Source organism: Danaus plexippus, assembly GCF_018135715.1.
Source record: "Danaus plexippus chromosome 16 unlocalized genomic scaffold, MEX_DaPlex mxdp_31, whole genome shotgun sequence".
Taxonomy (NCBI): Eukaryota; Metazoa; Arthropoda; class Insecta; order Lepidoptera; family Nymphalidae; genus Danaus; species Danaus plexippus.
In genome coordinates, this window is record NW_026869852.1 from 2050658 (window position 1) to 2074013 (window position 23356).

At 39.5% G+C, this 23356-nt stretch overlaps 2 protein-coding genes across 2 annotated transcripts; both read left to right on the forward strand.

Moving 5' to 3' along the window:
• The first annotated feature begins 701 nt into the window (after positions 1-701).
• Positions 702-5817, forward strand: LOC116771670 (CCHC-type zinc finger nucleic acid binding protein-like). Its single transcript, XM_032663563.2, has 3 exons — positions 702-863; positions 3456-3636; positions 4835-5817. The coding sequence occupies exons 2-3, from the start codon at positions 3458-3460 to the stop codon at positions 5088-5090; spliced, it is 435 nt and encodes a 144-aa protein (XP_032519454.1). The 5' UTR covers positions 702-863; positions 3456-3457; the 3' UTR covers positions 5091-5817.
• Positions 5818-7282: 1465 nt separating this feature from the next.
• On the forward strand, positions 7283-23206 carry LOC116771655 (CD109 antigen). The gene is made up of 33 exons (XM_032663547.2): positions 7283-7517; positions 7813-8211; positions 8350-8530; positions 9048-9219; positions 9618-9730; positions 10435-10575; positions 10804-10972; positions 11368-11534; positions 11622-11798; positions 11929-12153; positions 12455-12632; positions 12926-13101; positions 13422-13532; positions 13769-13909; positions 14001-14150; positions 14226-14365; positions 14542-14705; positions 15040-15263; positions 15880-16056; positions 16580-16762; positions 16948-17184; positions 17535-17719; positions 17831-17933; positions 18018-18179; positions 18419-18520; positions 18818-19004; positions 19312-19466; positions 19549-19620; positions 19782-19943; positions 20519-20712; positions 21009-21183; positions 21420-21525; positions 21767-23206. Exons 2-33 carry the CDS (start codon positions 7838-7840, stop codon positions 21943-21945), a joined length of 5382 nt encoding a protein of 1793 aa, XP_032519438.2. The 5' UTR covers positions 7283-7517; positions 7813-7837; the 3' UTR covers positions 21946-23206.
• Positions 23207-23356: the final 150 nt, after the last annotated feature.

Genomic DNA, 23356 nt, shown 5'->3' on the forward strand with positions numbered 1-23356 from the left:
AAGATACGAACAACTGATGCAGGAAATTAAATCAGTTATTTTCTAATAAAATCGATATTATATTAGTTATAGATTGTGACTCAAGAACCCCGAAGTTTCTGCTGTAACTTCTGGGTTGTGGAGTCCGGAAGACACTTTTGTGACCACAGACAAATTGAAAGATTGCTATCTCAAAACCTTTCTTCACCATTTTTTGGATTAATGAACTTTTTTATGATATAGTTTGACAACGAACAGATTGCTTACCTGGCTTTTGATGGTTATGGTACTCATAAACGTATCCTGGTGTAGGTCAAATGTATTTACGTATTACTTATTATAGAGACTTGGGAGTCAAAGTTAAATTCATTGAAATTACTATTATCTTTCATCTATCTCGGTCAACTTTTGTTATATTATATAACGTGTATGATTTTTATAAAATATTAGTTGTGTATTGATAAATACAAATAAAATGGTAGAAAATGTTTGTTAAGATTAATCTAGGCAACTAGCAAAATAATTTCTTACAAAACAATACAAGTTATACCGGTAACTCAATGACAGAATTGAAAATCACTACTATTTATTATTTTTACGTCATTAACGATTTAAAAATAACTATTACAATAATATTTCAATGGTGTCGTTTAGTAAACAAATTTCATCATGGTAACATTATAGGAATGTGTTTAAACTTTTTTTTTATTATTGTTGAGTCTATGCTCGTAATGTCTTTTACGAATTTGTAGTGATGGTGGCTGGCTTCCTTGCAAACATAGCATCATAAATTTCTACATATTTCTTAAAAATCTTAAATATTTGATCGATAAACGATCCAAATAATAGTGTATTAAGTGTTTTAGAAGTTCCATAACATAAAGGTGAGTGTAAAATTGCACATAGTGGTACAAAAGGCGCGCTACCGGTACCCTACACGTGGTTTACTTATTATACCGCGTTCATAAATTCGTTAAGTGTTTGCGCACCTGCGATATAATATAATGAATGCTTCTAGCAAGTTTCTATGTGAGTTTCAATACTTTATAAGTCGTCCTGATGTGTTAAGGTCGATTGATGAACGTGGTGCTACTAAACGGAGATACATCGACATACTTATACTTCAGAAAAGACAAGATGTATAAGTCATAATCTTCATTATGAGTTAGTTTTGAAGATGATCAATTTAGAATATCCACGCTTTCTCACTGCTTGTTACGCATAATCTTCACTATATTCAAGTTTTCATTACTCACATGACGCATTCCGATATAGTCACAAATGCATGAGAAAGTACTTTTAATTACGATGTATTGAGCGCACACAGAGTATTGATATGTGAATCTCTAATATGATATTTCCATAAGCAGATGTCATTATAACCTTGTAATAGTAATGAGTGGAATAACCTGCATTTTTCATTTAAAGGTTATTGTACAATGTACCTACTACTTATAACCTGTATCGTGAATGATGTGACAATGTTATTCAAATAAGATTTCATGATACTTTCTGTGATTAATTATTATCTTTTTTCTATTCAAATTGTTCTAATGCCAAGTTGGAGATACATATCTGACTATTTGTTCTTTTAAATTGAAAAAATTAAATTTAAATTAATCCTAAGGTTTAATAACCCTGACAAGTATTTTTACTTCACCTTATATATATTAAATAATGGGTGAAGAGAATATTGGCATAATACTGTTGAGTCTCTTTCTGTTAGATTAGCAAGTCATTGATATTTTTTTTAAGACAACAGTTGTTTTTATTCTTCTTGGAACTTGTGATTGGCAAAAGACTTCAGATTGATAGGTTATGACAAATATAAAGCAATAAAATAATCAATGTTTTATTAATGTGAAATATAGACTGTTAACACTCTCAACACGGGGTGAATATTAAACACTTACTGACAGTAATACAAAGAATTCTCAATAGCATGAGATGATCCTTTAAGTCCAATACAATTTTCCTTGGACTTTTTATTTTACGATTTGAATAACGATAGTAGGTGAAAAGCATTCCAATTTTAAATAATATTTTTGCCAGCATTATGTACCTAACAGTCATGAAAATTAAAACAAGAAAAATGTACTTTCACTGTTATTGTTACTTTCAAAATGGTTGTATAAATAAATGTTTGGCGGTCTGTGTTTTAGAAAGTTTGTAGTAATGGCAGCCATCTAGATATTCTCATGGAATGTAACGACATTGTTGAATCAATTTGTTTATGTTTCATAAATTTATTTATTATTATATAACCTGGTAAGTCTATGTAAACCGACTAAATCATTTTTAGTGTATCTTTGAAACGAGTACACATTTTATTATTGCCATGGACAGAAATTTCTATTGTATTTAAATCATTTCTTGTACCATCAATGAGCACTTCTGAGGTTGGTTCTGTATAGTAGATTGTGTTTTGTAAGGTCATGTATATATTTTACTTGTGTTCAATAAAATCGAGTGACATAATAGAATAATATATATTTTTTTTATATAAGATAATTTTTTGTGTCGCCTTAGATTTGCTTAATAATACTGAACACACAAATATTTATCTTCTCAATTATATTGATTGATTTTAATTTTTATATCAATTTATTAATAGTTTTCATAATGTGAATTAAATTGTTTTGTAATAAACATATTTTTCTCTTAGAATCTCTCATAGCATTTCTCACACTGTTACTTAATCACAAGTATTTTTCCATGTGATGATGTTAACATATATTTTTTATCGTCCGTGTAGTTCATTTAATTACCATACAGTGTTATCACCGGCTAGTATTCTGATATAATCAATCATGAATTGTCCATATCTGATAATTTCTATATGATCGCTTAGTAATTGACCTACAGAATAAAAAATCTTATCTACTTCGAAATTATTAATTAATGAGAAATTAATATGATTGAATACAGGAGAATTGATTTCTTTAACAATATTAACATGACGCTCATGTCAGATTAAACGTCGTATGTAGTTAATAAAATTTGTCTGTATTAGAAACCTTACTCACTAAACAATTAGTGCGGTTCATTGCGCAAGTAGCCGTGATCTTGGTAGCGTCTTTATCGGCCAGGGTCGTGCGCTACACACACACATACACACCCTACATCTACACAAATTCACATACATACACACACTCCATCCAGCCTCGTCACACACGTGCTGTTCTACGTTAGAGCGAACGAGACGGAGAGGACGATCACCTTTATCGTCACCAATTCTGACCTTATGACTCAGTTGTTTGAACTGATTCACCATTTTTATCCATTTAATTTATTCGTATTTTATGTATAATTAACATAATTTTATTATTTGATAGTACATTTAACCTTAAGCCTATACGTGAAATTTTATTAGTATAACTTATAAACAGAACGATGTCGTTAATTGTAATGGAACGAGTTTCACGTTATATAGTGATCCGTGCGGTGTAGTAAAGTTCTGTGGTCGATTGTTTCAGAGATGAGTTCGAGCGTATGCTATAAGTGCAACAGGAAGGGGCACTTCGCCCGCGAGTGCACGCAGAGCGGTGTCGGAGCGCTAGACGCCGGCTTCAACCGACAGCGGGAGAAGTGTTTCAAATGTAACCGCACCGGCCACTTCGCCAGGGACTGCAAGGAGGAGGCCGACCGTTGCTATAGGTGACATGCCAACGAACCCCGCACACACCACTTTCATTATCGATAGTTCTCGTTTATCGACATCTTCACGTCACTACTGTAGAAGTCATAAACGATAACTCCATATAAGGATAAAGTATTCTTTGAATTTGAGTGGTAATTAATTAAACGCCTCGAAGGAATGACGCGCCTGAATATAACAATTAGCATAAAATGGGAAATTATCTCATCATTTGTAGAGGGTTGCCGTCGATATCTCAGAACAGGATTTTCAAGTCTAAGATCAAATGGACCCCATGATACATACCGTTACATTTTAAAATAAAACACCCTTCGTTTGGCGTTCAGAACGTTCCATGTTTCGAAAATTCACATGTCCGAAGGCATTTAAGGAAATTATTGCAGTTAAAATTATCAAAGCAATTTCGTTGTAAAAATAGGATCTCACTCAAAGGTCACCTCATTTTAGTACGGTTGAAATAGAATTTAACCTCGCACTTAATTTCCGATCTAATTTTATTTACTTTTAAGCTTGAGGGTCACTTTCTAGCCCTCACAGATGATTGGCGTAAATTAGCCTTTAATGACTGCGTTTCGTCCGATGAGAGAGAGAGCCGGTTGCCCTTACCCTGTTTCCACCCTTCCCTGCCATTTCCTTATTCCCAGCCCTTTCTCTTCTTCAATGACCAAGGTTGGCAACGCATCTACAACATAAGACTTGTTGTGGATGTCTATGGGCGCCGGTCACTGCTGCCCATTAAGTAGGCCGTCTGCTCGTTTGCCACCTCTCATAAAAAAATTTTTTTTGGTAATATCTTCTTGGGCAACAGTTATTGAAACTTTTATTGTAGATAATAAAATTGAGCATCTCTTATGTCCTGCAAACGTTTTTGTAATGCTCACTGTTTGGTAATGTGTGAAAAAGTTTATAAGAAATAAAGGGACAACATTTTATATATTCACAACAGTAATTTTTTCTATAACTTGTGCCCTTAGGTGCCTTTTTAGAAGGCGATTGTAGTACCACCTGGATCTATCACCATTTTATTATTTTATGGTCAGTGAGTGACCCTTAGCCTAAAAAAACTTTTTATTAGATTTTTAGTATTTGGTTGAAAAAAAAAAACCGGCTATTTTTACTGACCTAGCCGTATAAGTTATATATAGAGTTATCGATGAAAATATTGACGTCTGGTGTAAACCTTCTCTGTATGAACAGGTGTAACGGCACCGGGCACATAGCGCGGGAGTGCGCGCAGAGCCCCGACGAGCCGTCGTGCTACAACTGCAACAAGACCGGGCACATCGCGCGGAACTGCCCCGAGGGCGGGCGGGACAACTCCAACCAGACCTGCTACAACTGCAACAAGACCGGCCACATCTCGCGCAACTGTCCCGACGGCACCAAGACCTGCTACGTGTGCGGCAAGCCGGGCCACATCTCGCGCGACTGCGACGAGGCCGACAGGAACTAACCCCGGCCGTCCTCCGCCCACGCACACTACGACCAGATCACTATGTATATTATGATACCACGCACGGACCGTAAGCAAAGGACGCGATACGCGACACTAGACTCTAACACCGCAGAATGTATGAAATTAATGAAACGGAATTATGAGACAGAGTAGATGCAGCGACGGCGTTCTCGACGGAGACTGAGGACTGTTGTATTGTATTAAATGTTGACTTGTATATAGTCGCCGGCCGCGATACGTTCATGTTTGTTCTTGCACGTGAAGTTGTGTTTTGAATCATTTAAATAATCGTGATTGAACTATTGATGAGGTAGCGTTACAGTTTTTAGCATTACAGAGTATATATTTAATATATTTTGTACAGATTTATTTGTCAAAAGATAAATTGGATGCTGGCGTAAGATGAGTTTTCAATGAGAGGAGATGGAGGCCCCGGAGCAACCGATCCCTTTAAGACTCTTGTTCGTCTTGTTGTTGTTAGTGGACAGTAGATGTCGCTTCACCGGTCTCAAACCACACCTGACACTATTGTGATAATTTGATTTTTTTTCTATCAATTCCTTTGTTTATGAAGTCCTGCTGACTTGTGGAGAATTCAGTGGTTAATTAGAATTTCATCAATCAGTATATTTTTTATTTTGTTATCCCTAACGATGTGCCTATGTACACTTTAATGTAAAATATCAGCTTGCAGTGGGAGATAATAAACATCTTGCCTTATTTTTATATACGTTTCCATGTTGCCCTTTTTGTTTTTTACATTTAGTTCCATTGGTTTTGGACAACATCATGCATTTTTTTAATCTCCCGAGACATAGAGAAGTAATGATGAAAATAGTTCCGACAGAACAAGAGGGCATATCCTTTCTGTCCCACTCAGTACGAAGCCTAGTGTCCGACCGAATAAAACTAACTGGCGGTCGAGAAACTTACTGCGGTAGAAATAATTTGTTACATTTGTTTGGGTTTGAATTGACATTAAAAAAATATATGCTTCTTTTATATCCTTACTTTTATTTTCGTCAAATTCTTCGGCTGTTTTTGCAGAATTCGGTCGGATACTAGGAGTGTCGACAAAAGAACTGCACTTCTCTAACAAATATTTATGAGTTTTTTTTATTTACTAGGTAATTTAAAAACACATTCTACAGTAACAATATCATCAAATTTTATGACAAAAATTTGCTGATTAAAGTACAAAAAAAAGTATGTCTATATAACTATAATGAGTTCTATAATTACAAAAGAATTTTAAAAAATCCATCAGTAATGTTCTCCTGGCAACGTAATTACGGCGAAATTATATGGACGAAGTAAGTATATCGAGGTCCTTAATATAGACGAAATTATGCTTAATAAGATACCTGCTAAAGTTATAACTGCGTGAAAAGTAAGGTCTTCATTATCTTGCTTGTACTTTACCTAACTTACTGCTCACACGCAATGAGTTTGAATAATAAATAATCTATTTATTAGTCGTAGAGTATCGATGAGCAAAAATACCTGTAAATTTAAGGAAAAAGTCCCTCGAAATGTAAATTAAAGCAGTCCACAAACCGATACCTATGAGTGTAGTAAATGGTAAACGTGCGTATACGAGCATCACGAAACCAAATATCTGTAATCGGATTCTGGATTCAGAATTTCACTTCTTGCTATTAATAAAATCTAAGTACCTACATTTAAAACCTGAGTAATAATACATGGATTATGATGAATAACATAATTATATCAAGTAGTTTTATTCATCCTTAGATCATAACCTAAAGGAGTCCAGAAACAATTGTGAAGTGACTGTTTAAACTAAGATATTTATCATGGTATCAACAAGTTTTTATCGAACCAAATCAAAGACATTAAGTAATTGTGAATGCAAAAGTAACAAATCATACCATGACCAAAAAAGTTTTGCGAGGGAACGTGATAGTAACAGGAATTTTCTCTTTTGTAAAAATACCATAAATATTAGTCAAAGGTTATCAAATACATGAAACACAAGTTTAAATTCTAAAAAAAATTAGATCACTACTGAATCTTTGGATGATAAATTATATTAATACATTGTTGTTACAAAATAAAAAAAATGTTTTTAAAATTTTACCAATACATTACTGTTGATAGTGTACTCTACTCTAGAATTAATTTCGGACACCGGCAAATTTCAGTTTGTATAAAAGCTGTCAATTCAAATTGTCACGGGCGTGGTGTCTACTGCGGTTGCGCCGAGCAAGTTTTGGCTTTGGTTGAATTTTTTGTGTTAAGTGTAATGTGAACAGTAACGGAATATTTTTGTCCGCTGAAATAATTTTTAACTAATTAATTTCATTATAATATAAAAATAATTGTTTATGAATAAAATAATTTTGTATCTTGTCCAAAATATAACAAAGCTAGGCGTTTCCATGGGCGTTAACTTCAAGTTAGGTGAGTGTTTGTTATTATTAAATTAAAAATAGGGTTAATCCTTTATTAAAACATAATATAACATATTTATGTAAGAATTTTTATATATTAGTTGAAGGCGTACCCTTGAATTGGAATATCAATAAGCTCGTGTTTTGTTGACAACATAAATTTACTTAAGAGTAATACAATAAAAAGTGAAGAAAATAAACAGTTATTTGTATAGGTCTGTTAGAAATAAGGTGTACAATCAAACCATACAATAGTTGTATGTTTCATTTAATCGTAAATAAAATATTTTGATATTTATTTGCAGGCCTGTGAATTTAAAAGACTGAGCTATGAATCTCAAAGTGATATCAATATTATTATTTATAATAACAAATGCAACATGGGCTCAAGACTATTCATCTCAAACATACAAACCTGACTACCAAGTGAACCCAACAAACAATTATCTCAACACCAACGATCCAAAATATGACAATCCGTATGATCCTAACAGAAGATTCTCAAATCGTAATCAATACGATATAAATCGTAATCCGTACAGTACCGAGCAAAGATACAATCAGTACGACCGTAATGACCTAGGGACCAATCAGAATCCATATAAGACAGATACTGGAAGACAGACTTACGACACCAGTAGAACATACAGTACTTCATACACGGGAGCGGAGTTGGAACATGATAGTGTTATTATAAATGAAGCGTAAGTTTAAATCATACAAATCTGCATCTTATTAACCCGAACTGTACTAAATGTGGTATAAATATAATAACAATCACTTCCTTATCAATTTTAATAACTAATGAGATACAGTTCTTAATTATGTAATTACTTTTGCAGCACCTATTTCATTGTTGCATCTCGAATGATCCGGCCGGGGCAAATATATAAGATCTCAGCTAACATTCTGAAAGCTCGTCTCCAGATGACGATCAGAGCATCCATCTCATGTAACGGTGTGGAAATAGCTGATGTTATAGAGAGAGTGAAGGAAGGTGTTCCTGAGGTTTTGAATATGAGGGTAATTATTAGCTGTTAATGAATATTGATTGAACTGATTTTTATTTATGTAGATAAGACCATGGGAAAAAATATAATCTGTATAATATAAAATTAAATATAAAACAAGTTAAAGTTAAATTAAATTGAGGAGAAAATATAGAAGGCATATTCTTTTGATACTGGCAACATTGAAAGCAGCAATCACTGAAGTATTGCATTCCAGTTGTTTTGTCTATTACACCATTATGCCTACACCTGTTAATAAATATTCCCTATAAGAATTTTAGATCTTTAGGTAAATCAATTGGAATTTGTGATGACACCACAATCTAACTTGCATGTTAGGTATCCATTAAGATTATTATAACATATCTCATTATAACTCTCACAGTAACTTAGAAATATTTTTTGATAAACAGGTGAATACAGATAAAATGAAACTATAGAAAAATGTTTTTAAATACAATGTCATTAAAATAAGTAGTTACTATATAATTGCAAATGTTAAATATAGAATAATATGTTGATATACACAGGTGCCCGCTACAACGGTGCCGGGAGACTACAGGCTGCGCGTGGAAGGTCTCTACCTGGACGATCCATTTGGAGGGAGAGCTTTCGTTAACGAAACAAAATTGACTTTCTCACAGAGATTCATGACCATCTTCATACAGATGGACAAGCCGGTGTACATGCAGTCGCAGACTGGTGAGACTCGGTCACTGTGTGTTGTACCACACAAACATAAAGGAATATAAATAGTCGAGTAATATTTATTAATATCTCCCATAACATGTCTGGTTTTCATTTTAAAGCTCGTATGTTCGGTGCTGTTTAATGAGCAACATTGAGGATATTTTAGCGCCAGTCTTTATTTCTCATCCAATATCAGACACAATCACGTGTCGATATAATATACGTTGGCTTGAAGCGAAATGTTTCCAAAGAGATTTTTTTCATATTAATTTGTCAAGCATAACTTGATTGATATAAAAGGCTTTTAAGTCAGAAAACTGCCATTAAGAAAAACTGAGTATTAATGTGTTTTTGGAGTGTGGGTTATTGACTTTCTTATCTAACTATCAATGTTTTGTGAACGTTTCCAGTTAAGTTCCGTGTGATTCCAATCAACACGGAGTTGAAGGCGTTCGGCCGAGCCATCGACGTCTTCATACTGGATCCCAACAAGCGTATCATGAAGAGGTGGCTCTCCAGACAGGTACCTTCATGTAGTAATAAACATTCCAAGCATAAACCGTAATAAACAGAACTAATGTTACTGTTCCAAACATCACGACAGTTAACTAAGGAACCCGAGCCGAGGTCCATTGTGTTAAGCGATCCCGTCCGGTACTGAATTAAATTCGATACTCGATAATAACACAATGAGTGATTCCGGAGCCAGCCGTCTCCCAGCACTGGACTCTGTGGCGTGAGGCCGTTATAAAGATGATGCTTGCACTGTCGACGCTGACAGACTTCACACACAAATTATACAGTTACATTAGTTATTATATTATTTGAAGCTTCATTATATTTTTAATGACATCAAAAATATTTTAAACTTTTATTGATAAATCACTGATTAGAATACGAAAACAGTGAGCCCTTCACATTTATATGTGACAATATCATATCTTGTAGCTTATCAAGCTTGTAGCTTAGCAAGACTACACAAAGACTGCTTAGACTTACCCTCTGCCCCGCGGTCGACTGTAATGCGACTTGCGACAGAACAAGTTTAACTTTACCCATCATGAGTTCTCTATGTGTGGGCCGTGGAGTGTGCGAACGCTATAATATTATAACAAATTCAATTCTTTCATGATTACACAAATATTTTTCCCACGAGTACTAAGTCGTTCTGGGATATTTTCGTATAAACCTAACCACATTAACTACTACCATATTCATAAATTGCAGAGTAACTTTGGTACGGTGAGCCTGCAGTATCCCCTGTCGGACCAGCCTGTGTTCGGTGACTGGACGGTGAGGGTGGAGGCGCTGGGGCAGAGAGAGGAGGCCAGCTTCCTCGTGGAGGAGTACTATCAGACCAGGTTTGAGGTAGAGTCGAAAACACTTATTGACCTCCAAATATACCCACGCCTACTATCGAGATCCCGCACATATTACTCAATGGAACGGAATATTCACATATCACTAGTTTTGTGGCTAAATTTAAATTGATTATTGAAAAGCATTTAGTCTCCATTTAATATATGCGATAGGAGCTTTTAAGTCATAACACATAAGGTATATATTACGATGTGTATGTAATAACGTCGCGTGTAGGTGAACGTGACTATGCCGGCCTTCTTCTTCAACACGGACGGGTTCATCCACGGTCGCGTGATGGCCAACTACACGTCGGGCGCTCCTGTGCGGGGCAACCTCACCCTGCGCGCCACCCTGCGGCCGGTGCCGTCGTACAGGCCGAGACAGCAACACAGATACAACACACGTATATATTGCTAACGACTACTATCTCTCATACACATTTCTTCCTTCTAGTGTGATGTCATTGATGTTTATTCTATATGGAATTCCTTTCGATACTGACTCTGTTGTTGTGCTTACAACGTTGTCTCGTGTAGTAGTTGATGTAAGCGGTACTTACTATCTTTAATGTCGATGTCAGCGAGACTGGTTTGTTTTCTTTCTATGTTTTGCTACATGAACATGTCACTCCCAGGCTTCACAAGCTCGTTGTGCTACTCCGCTCTCACAGTTACTTAACCGTCTGTTATTTCTTAAGATTAGTTTCATTCGTCTGGTCGAGTTATTGCTTAAAATATATTTTGGTTATTTTTATATCACTGAATATTAGAGTTTTATATAATGCAATCGTTACCGTAGAACGTCCGAACTACAATCCCTACTTATACAACGAGACGGAGCAGTACGACCAGGGACAGGAGGATAGACGCTGGCAGCTCAACCACCGACCCGGGCAGCCCAACCAGCTCGACCATCCCGACTGGTGGTATGACACGCAGAAGGTCGTCTCCAGGGTGTTTAACTTTGTGAGTTGATGAGATACGGAAAGAAATTATATGTAGGCTTATTAGAGGTTGTTAAGTAACAAATAAGACTAACAAATATACTTACAGGATGAGGAGTTCCCGTTCTGGATGCCGAAACCAGACCCTGTTGAGATCGCACAAATTAATATGAACATCAACAACAACAACAACAACATGAACAACATGAACAACTACCCAACAACTACATCATATAATAATTATTACAACAATCCCTACAACGACAAGCTGCCTTATTTAAGATTTGTGAGTACAATGTAATGTGATGTGTGACGCGGCAACCCTGCGCTGCTGGTGTAGCGCGTGGCTTGCGCGTGATGTGCTGCACTATTCCGTGTGAAGGCGTTTAACACCGTCATGTCTCTTGCGTGTCCAGTTCAACGGCACGTACGACTTCAAGTACCCGATGTCGGAGCTGGCGCAGCTGGTGCCGTCGTTGGAGGGCGTGGAGGTGATCGTGACGGCGACCGTGGGCGACCCGTTCCTGGACGAGGTGGTGGAGGGCTACAGCGTCGCCCGCATCTTCAACTCCTCGCTGGCCGTCACCTTCCTCGGCGGGGAGCTGCAAGTCTTCAAGCCGCATATGCCTTTTGATGTTTATGTGAGTGGTCTCTTTATCGCCGAGTGTTTTGTGATGTACTGTTGTTATCTGCATGAAGTTAATCGCGCGCTGGTTCCGCTCCAACTCAATACTGTTCGTTGATGTGTTTCATATATGTTCATTTTATTATTAAAATGAAAATTCTTTTGCTGCTTCTAACAAGGTTGCGTTAAACGTTTAACGCTTTTACGAAGTTTCTATTGTTTTTCGTCAGAGGGAGTCCACGCTATGATCTTTACTGACTGCTATTGTTCCACTCGTCTGCCACTTGTCACTGTAATGTTATATTTACTATTTGCAGATGGCGGTGTCTTTCCACGACGGGTCTCGTCTCCCGTGGTGGCTGGCTCGGGGCGCGGTTCTGTCCGTGTCGGCGTCGCTGGAGGGCCGCGGCGGTGCCATCGAAGTGCCGCGGCCGTCGCTGGTGCCGGGGGACACCGCCGTGTGGCATCTCAAACTAGACCTTTATAAGCTCCTCAGTCAGTACCATGTGTCGTCATACCGACCTATATACGGAACGTTTATGAATTCCAGAGTCTATCTATCCTCGACTCCTTCCGTTACAATAGATTCGGTTCTAAATTTACGTATGAATGTACATTAGACCATACATGTACCATGTACATTAGTCATACCCTGTTTCGCTATTAGTGCTGAGCTGAATAATAGTCTTACAGCAAATCAATAAACCTAATATAAACAGTCTTAATTATGATATGATTAGTACTCCGGTAACAGAACCAGCTACATTACATTCGTATGACATCCTCAGAACTGGACAACGACCCCAACTACCGCGAGGTGTTGAACGGCATCACCGGAGTCCGTCTGTCGGCGTCGCTGGTGGACGCTTCGGGAGGCCGAGCCACCGCTGACGCACACTTCGTCGCCCACCAGAGCCCTAACCATCACCACCTCCGAGTGTCCACATCAACTACAGACGCCAGGGTTCGTTACAGCCTTTAGTTACACAGTTTACGGCGACGCACGTAGTTGCCGTTCATAAAATGACAGGAGCTTTTATTGATGAATAATTTTAAATAATAGTGATGCTAAAAATATATATCGATATAGTTCTGTGGTAATTCTGGACAAATTAATTACGTACGTTTATAATATTGTTACGAGCTAGCGTTTTATTAGCAATATAAACCATCAACACGGTGTCCAATAGCAAGCACTAATATTTAGTTGATCACGATCGCAGGTCATGTCGCTTGTGCTCACTTGGACATCAATGATATTAATGTATGTTAGTGTATGCTCAGGTGGGCGAGTACATCGTCTTCCACGTGCAAAGTAACTTCTACATGGAGTCGTTCAACTACGTCGTCATGTCCAAGGGAATCATTCTGACGAGTGGACAAGAAATGATGCAGGTGACTACAGATTATGTGATACGATGAAATAACTATGTACAGGAATACAAAGACACCTCGCGAGAGGAGCTCGGGCTAAGGTTGTGATGTGTTGTTATAGAACTTTTAACTGAGAAAGGCTAGTTTGAACAATTCTTTACAGCGTTTCGAACATATTTTCATGATTCCTTTGGTGAAGCTCCATGACGATAAAGTGATTCGAAATGTGTCATAACAAGTGAACTATGTGTGTCTAGGAGGGTGTGCGTACATTTTCGGTGGGCGTGAGCGCTGAGATGGCTCCCGTGGGCACGCTGGTCGTGTGGGCGCATCGCAGACGAGCGCTCGTTCTGGCCGACTCCATCACATTCCCCGTTAATGGCATTTCCACTAACAACGTGAGTAACGCGTTATGTTAAGTACATTTCCACTGCCTACTGACCGCCGGTAGTCGAGTCGGTAGTGACGTGTCGTGTGTCCGTGTTCCAGTTCACGGTGCACATCAACAACCGTAAGCACCGTACAGGCGAGCGCGTGGAGGTGGCCATCTACGGTGAGCCGGGGGCGTACGTCGGCCTGTCCGGCATCGACCACGCCTTCTACACCATGCAGGCCGGCAACGAACTCACCTACGCTAAGGTACGTTGTTACGTCTGAGATATCTCTTTCTCTCTCTCATTTACTATCCCCACATCATCATCTCTTCTCTCTCAGGTGTTATCGAAGATGTCTCATTTCGACGAGTCCACTAACGGCACGTTCTCGTACACGTGGCGCTCGCACTTCGGTGACGCGGACGAGCTGGTGTACTTCCCCTCCGCCAGCTTCGGCATCGACGCCAACAGGACATTCGAGTTAGTAACAGTGATCAAGATTCAAACATTAACCAATTTTAATAATGAAGCATGTGCCTGATAACGAGTCATCTTAAGGTTCCGTACATCGCAATCATTAACAGAACCATAGAAGTGAGCATGTCTCATTATTTATGAATTCTTTCATAACGTCCGTGTAACTCGTATGTGATCAGATACGTGGGTCTGATAGTGCTGAGCGACGTGCCGGTGTGGCGGCGGCCGTCCCCCTGCAACTCGTCCTTGGGTCTCGGCGAGTGTCTGGACGGCTCCTGCTACCCTCTCGCCAAGCGGTGTGACGGCAGCCCGGACTGCGCCGACCGCACCGACGAGGCTAACTGTTAGTGTGGATGTGTCTAGAGCAATTAGGACATTTAGACAAACTTGCCAAATGATAATCAAAATGATATAGATAACGTCACTCGGAAATAACCTTAATGAGACGTTTCTTTGTCTCTCGTATAGACATTCAAATTTATTACATTCGTCCACGAAGCGCAGTCCAGACCTTTCTCTATCGGGCTCGCTGCCCGGCGACTGCTTTTAAATATAAGAAAAGACAATCATTGATGAAAACCGAGCAATAAACAGAATCATCCTCGCAGCTCGGTGAAGCAGTGCTAGCTCATTCGCCTGATGTCTCATAGTCTGATTCCTTGCCGTACATGTTCCAGGTCAGCGCGAGGACTCATTCGAGCTGTCCCACTTCCGCAAGTTCCGGTTTAACCGCATCCAGCGCCAGTACGACAACGCGTGGCTGTGGCGGGACGTGAACATCGGCCCGCACGGCCGGTACGTGTTCACGGCGGACGTGCCCGCCGCGCCCGCGCACTGGACGATCTCCGCCTTCGCCATGTCGCCCACCAGCGGCATCGGCATGCTGGCCAAGCCGCTACACGTTAGTTTCATCTATTTGTTATGGACCGAGTGATTAACGCCCGGGCAGTATCCATAATGTCCGATTAATCACTTAACCCACAACATTTACATCACACCGTGCGGATAGCACTCTCACTAGCAGGACTTACTATTGGAGATCGTCCTAGAGCTCTCTCAGAAGCCATTTTTAATGAAACATGTTGTGATGTTGCTCAGACACTTACTTTCATTTTCTTAACACATATAAAATATATATAACAGCAAGTAACGGGACAACAGACGAATTATATACTGAAAATATTATTTTGATAATGCTTTTAACAATTTTCCCTTCTGTCATGATCTGTATAAGTAGGCTTACTATGTAGGAACAAATTAAAACAGAAAGATTCTGAAATAAAGCTATGACACTTCCAAATATAATAAAAGACATTGTTATATATCGATTAACAAAAATATTTAAAAGTATCGAAGGTTCTAAATTTACGTAGTTTGTGAACTCAGAATGAGAGAATAATCGCTATTTTTAAACCGTGAGATCCTCATGCAGCATTTGAGTGTGCCGCGGGGGAGATATTAAGATGAGCTTTATTAGTCACTTTACAAGTATTATATTGTGTAATGTGTTTGTCCAGTACGTGGGTATCTTGCCGTTCTTCATGAAGCTGGAGGGTCCCGACAAGTGTCGCCAGGGGGAGCAGCTAGGCCTGCGTGTGGCGGTGTTCAACTATCAGCCCCAGGACATCGAGGCGGTGGTCGTGCTGGCCAGTTCACCCGACTACAAGTTCGTGCACGTCGAGGAGAATGGCATCGTTAGTATACTACGCTCTTACAACTCCTACCGACATTACAAAGTCGAAAGTATGTGAGGGTATACGGATATTCGAATATTCGTTACTCTTAATAAAAAATTGCTGAGCGTATTTCGATGAAACTTTCCAACGATGTAGTATTCATTCACGGTTTCTGTTTGTATGAAGCCACACATGCCGGGACGCCACACGAGGACGCCGGCGGTTGATTGTCATGTACATTTTAATTAAGTTCACATTATTCACTTCTACCCGAACCTTATTCTTAACTCAACAAAAAAAAAAAAATATAAAGAAATACTAATATTATTAATTAGAAATTATTTAAATGAAACTGACCTTACCGGATATTGCTAGGCGTTTTTTTATCATTTTACAACGAATCGTGATCACGATTGCTGCAAAGGAAACGAAACGTCAACATAAATTAATGAAAAACGCGCCATAGATCCCAAACCCCTAGCTTGTTTCAATGTATACACGCGGAAGTCTTAGATATCATTAATAACTGACGATATTCCAGGTCCGCTCGTACAACCCCCGCACGTCTTTCGGCGAGCACCAGTTCTTCGTGTACATCAAGGCGGGCGACGCGGCCGTGGTGCACATCCCCGTGGTGGCGGCCCGCCTCGGCACCATCAGGGTGGACGTGCTGGCCTCCACGCTGCAGGGACAGCACCGAGAACACAAATACATCACCGTAGAGGTGCACTCGTGTTTGATGTACTATATCTGACGCAAACAACTCCAGTCTTTATTATGCCATAGATGTGGTTTATTTTAATATTCAGCTAAAATTCCAGAAAAGAATAACAGAGTAGAAGCTCATTCTCTCATATATATATCATATGAACTTGTAAACTGTTCTAATCGTCGTGTGTATGTTTGCAGGCGGACGGTATACCTCAGTACCGCCACCAGTCGGTGCTGCTGGACCTGTCCAACCGCGCCTACGTGTTCCAGTACATGCACGTGAACGTGACGGAGACTCCCATCATCCCGTACGAGGTGGACCGCTACTACGTGTTCGGCTCCAACAAGGCCAGGATCTCCGTAGTAGGGGACGTCGTGGGCCCGCTCTTCCCCACCATGCCCGTCAACGCCACCAGCCTGCTGGACTTACCGATGGTGATCATTGAAGCCTTATAGTTGTTTACATTATGTATAACTATCTCTTTTTTTATAAAGAGATCTAAGACTTTTGCGAGTATTCATTTAAATTGAACTATTATTCTCGGATTACTACGCGTTATTATGATTATTTTTATAACCACATACTCGCGACGTTTCGGTGACTTCGGTTACACAAGATGATAAGAAAATATTAATAAAATGACGCGTACTAATCCGAAAACATTAGTTTCATCTATCTCATATTTTTATTTAAAAATTCCATTTTTAAGCAGATATTGATATAAGACGGCCGGTGGAGGCCTTGTAAGCGACGTATTAAACTTTAAAGCGAGCCTCGGTTCCAGGATTCTGCGGAACAGAACATGTTCAGTTTCGCGGCCAACATGTACCTGACGCTGTACATGCGGCTCATCAACCAGAGGAACCGCACGCTGGAGAAGGAGGCCTTCTACCACATGAACATCCTGTATCAGAGACAGCTGTCCTTCATGAAGGCGGACGGATCCTTTGGACACTTCAGGAGTGACTGGTGAGATACGGTCACGTAGTACTACAGCAGTTTATCTGAACATAGTTCCAATGTAACTTTCCTTTGATATAAGTTCGTACATTTCTGTTCACTGAATGAGTCGTGCTTCAGGAACCAGTCGTCCTCGAGCGTGTGGTTGACATCATTCTGCGCTAAGATATTCCAGGAAGCTTCCTTCAATGAATGGGAGAACTACATTTACATCGATCCCGATGTAAGCATTTACACTTTAAAAAAATGGATATTTCTCCCTTATTAGGATAGTTATTATATGAGACACTCCGCAATGTTATCCCAGGTGATATCTATGGCCGTGTCCTGGATCCTGGAGCGCCAGGCTCCGTGGGGCGCCTTCATGGAGGTGCATAGGGCGGCCGACCGGAACGCTAACAGCACCATCGTCGTGCCGCTCGACTCACACCTGTACCGAGACGTTGGCAGCCAGCTGCAGGGAGTCAAGGTACATGCGCTGGGTGCATCACTGGTGTATTAATTTGTATAGTAGATGTCGATAATCAAATATCAAGATTCATATAGCTTTAATAGCTTAAGAAGGTGGTGTTAAATGGCTGCCAGCCTACAGCGACATTAAAATTTAAGATATAATTACTATCACAGTGACCTTGACATATTTAAAGAATAAGACACAGGGAATGTGTGAAACAATGTACGGTTATGTAACGTGTCGGTCGGTTACAGGCGAACAACTCTATAATACTACAGCGGAATATAACGCTCACGGCGCAGGTCGTCATCACCCTGGAGTCTGTCAAGAACCTCAAAGACTTCGGGATACGAGAGGTATGGCGCTGATGTACTAAGTTGATAAATTAATAATATACATGGTATTATGTGGTACATGAACTATATTATGAAAAGATTTTAATTCCACAATACGAAAAGAATACGGCATGTCTCTAGATATAATAGTTACGGACATCTCACTCCCACTACGATTCATCGATTATTCTAAAGCCTCTCAGATATTCTTCAGAAAACTGTAATTGGTTTAATATATTATAAAGTGACAGGTCACTCCGGCGACATTAAGCGACATCTGTCGGCCTTGGAGCACTTGGTGTATGTGTCTATGTGCAGGGTCTGTCAGCTCGCGTGTCGACGGCGCAGCAGCTGGGAGTGTCGTGGTTGGAACGGAACCTGCAGCTCGTCCACGAGTTCGGCTCCCCGCTGACGATGGCGCTCCTCTCGTACGCGCTCACCGCGGCCAAGGCGCCCTCCGCCGAGCACGCCTTCAGATTACTCAAGAGGCATCAGCGATCCGAGGGTGAGAGGCTGTTTAATGTTATTAACATAGAAACAAGTGTGTCGTCATCTGTACACGGAGAGACTTCTGGGTTTCATCTGTAACCCTCGTTGATGCTCTCAACTTGATTGATCATACGCAGAGGTTACTGACTGAAAAATCGAAAACCACTCCATACGTTATGTGGTTAAACGAGTTCATAGCGAGGCTACGTACCCGAGCGTGGCAGGTGTTGTAGGCGAGTAAGATGCCCAGAAATAAAGATATGGACACATTAATATTTAAAGAAGCCGTTTATTTGTGGTTATATCTACGTATTGTCCGTCAGGTGGTCTGGTGTACTGGGGCAAGGAACCCGTGCCAGCTCCTCCATACAAAATGGAAAACCAGAAGCCCTTCCTGCTTCCTCGGCTGCCCTACAACTACGACTCCAACAACATCGCCGCCACGGCCTACGCTCTGCTCGCCTGCATGGACCATCAGGTAGACACGAACCTGAACCAAAGACATTTAAATATGGAACAGCGATGAGACCACAGGTTTACACTGGCTTTAATCGTTCCAGGACAACAACGAACCAATCGTTATGTGGCTTAATTCACAACGTCTCAAGGATGGCGGCTGGGCTTCCACACAGGTTCGTATGCATATTAATATTTTTTAATATTCAATCTCTCAGTTCCCTGTTACGGCGCTAAACGACTGTAACCTATGACGCTATCAAATAGTTTAATTAATGGACGACGTCGGCGGGCACAACTAGACAATATATGTGAAAACTATGTTAATATTTGCCAGGACACGTACATAGCCCTCCGCGCGCTGATCGAGTACACCAACAGGAAGCGGCTGCGTGACGTGAGCTCGCTGGCGGTGAGCGTGGAAGCCGTGGCGCTGAGCGGCGAGCCCAGGACGCTCACCGTCAGGAACCAAGACCTCGCTACGCTACAGACAGTCGATGTTAGTATCAACTGAGAGCCACTCCTTACATAATACATACTTACCGTTTATGTCCTACAGACTATAAATTAATTCAATTTCAAAGCTATTACCATCGTTCCAAGTGACATATTGACATGTACTCACATCTATGATTCATTAAACCCATTAAATATGTTCTGCCTCATCAGTAACGTTGCCTTATAAGTTAATTGAAGCGATTTTGTGATAATGATCATAACTTTAACCCAAAAATGTGTGTGATGATTATAACTGTGTAATACTCTGCCATTTTTTGCAATATATTTGTAAGTCATATCGTAATATATTTATACGAAACAAGAAGTTCCCGAACATATTTTGTCTGCTGCCCAAGTTGAGAATTAATTATTTTTTTCACCTACTGAAAAACACTATAACTTATGCCAGCTAAGTAAAATTCAGGCCTCTCTACATAACGCCCCTATTTTTTTCTGGGTCTCTTATTACCCCCCTTCAGGCCTGCAGCGCCCTTAAGGGGGCATTATTGCCCACTTTCTGAAAGGTTGTACTAAACAAATGACGGTACAATATAATACAAAGTGAATTTCCATCAGATTCCCAGCGCTTGGGGTACAGTGAAGGTGACAGCTCGCGGCGCGGGGTACGCCATCCTTCAGATGTCCGTCCAGTACAACGTGGACACGCCGCGGTTCCAGACACAGCCCCCGCGCCCGGCCTTCGCCCTCCTCGCGCGCGCTCACTACTACGGCCGGAATCAGTCGCACATACACTACCAGACATGCGCCAGGTATGAAGGGAGAGCTTAGTAGGCATTATAGATACTATAAACGTTATACACCGGCTTAACTTGAACTATTTCCAACTAGCGGTCCTCCGTGTCGTTGAAGCGTGAAGGTGAAAAATTGGGTCGATTTATATGTGTAATACTTTAAATAGAAAACTAATAAAAACTTCAATAGACGGTATTAAGGTATCGTATAGAATTAACTACATATCTCTGTCAGCGGACTACGAACAGCCTCTCTGTGTGTCGTACAGTCGTCGTACGTTATATATATATTACAATAATGTTACCCGTTTCAGCTGGACTCACCTGTCGGAGAGTCCGGTGTCGGGGCTGGCGGTGCTGGAGGCAGCTCTGCCGACCGGCTACATGATACAACAGCAACGACTTGACGGATACGTCATGAGTGGAACAGTTCCCAAACTACAGCGAGCCAGATACCAGCCCGGGAAGATTCTGTTCTACTTTGATTACGTTAGTTATAATATGATCCGTTAACACTATGATGTGGAACATTACCCTTGTTTATAAATTGCAAATGTCTATATTTGAAAAACTTTTCTTATAACCGTTGAACTTAAAACAACTTCTATTGCTATTGAATTGGCTTGTAGTGTAAAGTATGCCATCTCACAAATAATCCACAATGCTCCTAACCTCTGTCTCATGTATAACAATTCACGTTTTAAAAATACAATAATTGTAACCAGTTGGATCACGAGTTGACCTGTGTGAACTTCACCATCGAGCGCTGGTACCCCGTCGCCAACATGTCGCGATACCTCCCCATACGAGTGTACGACTACTACGCACCCGGTGAGTTACCGACCGTATCGATACCACGTCTTCTGCGAACACTTGAACTCATCTTTGAAGTAAAAATTATAATATTACATCATTTCTCCTTCCCATTATATATTTCCATACTTCTCGCTGTTATTAACCCTCAATCGTATTCTGCTCTATATATACAAATATAAAAACTGACATAAAAAAAATATTTCATTTAATAAATTTAATTTAATACTATATTGTTTTCATTTGTAATGTCTTCCAGAACGTTTCAACGAGACGATATTCGACGCTCTCCCCACTTACTTATTGAACATCTGCGAGGTGTGCGGCTCCTCGCAGTGTCCGTACTGCGCCATCTACAACGCCGGGGCTCCGCTGACCGCCTCCGCGCTCCTGCTACTGGCGACCGTCGCCGCGATCATACGGAACGTACGAACGTAACCTCGATATAGTTAGTTACATGATAGATAACACGAGACTTTAAAACAGCCAAATAATGAGCGTTACATAGAACATGCAATAGACGACTTGCAGGATTCTATTTCTGAATGATCGTCCAAATTTGGAATGTAAATTAGTATTTTTATATGTTTGTATATCGTTCAACATAGACGTAAGAAGAAAGTTAACAGACCACCGTCGCGTACACTTTTTAAATAATCAAACTATTAAACATCGTCTCAACCTGTCTGCTTTGTTTTTTGCTAAACTTACGATCTGTACAAAATAAACGTGACTTTTCCTTTTCTCCGTTCCATCCCAGCGGTGTATTATTTTGAGTGTTCATTTAGTTAAATATTTTGTATAGGATGTAATGCCGACCTCTTCATATAACTTCATCGGTATATTAAATAAGTTTGTAACTACCACCTCCTGTGCCCAGGAGGACGAATGTGTGCTACATAACATGTAATAGTCTTATAGCCGCTTTAAACTTTACCCTTATAATATACACGATTAGTACTTTAAGCCATCACCAAGACAAATGGGTCACTTCAAATATGTTTTAACAGCGTGGCTTTATTAATGTATAAAACAGAAAATTGTATCTTCCATATGAAAAGATTACACCATAAGTTGCATTTAATGCATCCTTGCCTTGTGTTCAATCTTTGCCGAGGCATGATGCATGTCTGTGTAAATAATTTAGACAGTTAGTGTTACTAGATAATGAATTTTCAACGTAGCTTCTGTAATTTAGCTGGAATTAACATTTAATACTAATATGCAATGTATGAGTGTTTTAGTCGGAGGGAATACGTCGATCAGAATGCCTTGAAGTCTAAGACAATATCAAAAATTATTATTATTATATACACAATATACAAATTATGAGAATTTTTAACAAAAATATTTATTAACTGAATAAAATTATATTATTGTTCACATAATGATCAGATGAAATTATAAAGATTATATTGAATATTCGTCAATGATATGAATGAAATTTCTTATTGCCGTCCAGATCTATTTAACGAGTAAGTAAAGAAAATATCAAAGGAATCTCTGTATAATTAGTAAGTTATGTTACTTAATTAGTTTCCGTCCAAAATTACCAATGACTGAGTTTTTTTTTTACTTTTATATATATTTGTGTGTAATTTGGTGTAAGTTTATACACTAACGATCGTGGTTAGTGTAGCCGAGTGAGCATTTTTTGACTCTTCATAGATTTATTTCCAAATAAAATATGTACAAAATATTTGTTGTTTGTATCGTCTTAATAACCTATTGTACACTTTTAGTAACTAACAGCAATCAATGGTGCATCAGTGCATGAACTGTAGATTATTTTTAATATTTAAAACAGAATTAACATACAGAACACTTCCCAATAAAACAAAAGTTAACT

Coding starts and splice junctions, on each gene's coding strand:
- LOC116771670 (XM_032663563.2), top strand. CDS start 3,458: ATGAGTTCGAGCGTATGCTATAAGTGCAACAGGAAGGGGCACTTCGCC. Junction 3,637..4,834: donor GAGGCCGACCGTTGCTATAG/GTGACATGCCAA, acceptor CTGTATGAACAG/GTGTAACGGCACCGGGCACA.
- LOC116771655 (XM_032663547.2), top strand. CDS start 7,838: ATGAATCTCAAAGTGATATCAATATTATTATTTATAATAACAAATGCA. Junction 15,264..15,879: donor TGCTGGCCAAGCCGCTACAC/GTTAGTTTCATC, acceptor GTGTTTGTCCAG/TACGTGGGTATCTTGCCGTT. Junction 21,526..21,766: donor GTACGACTACTACGCACCCG/GTGAGTTACCGA, acceptor AATGTCTTCCAG/AACGTTTCAACGAGACGATA.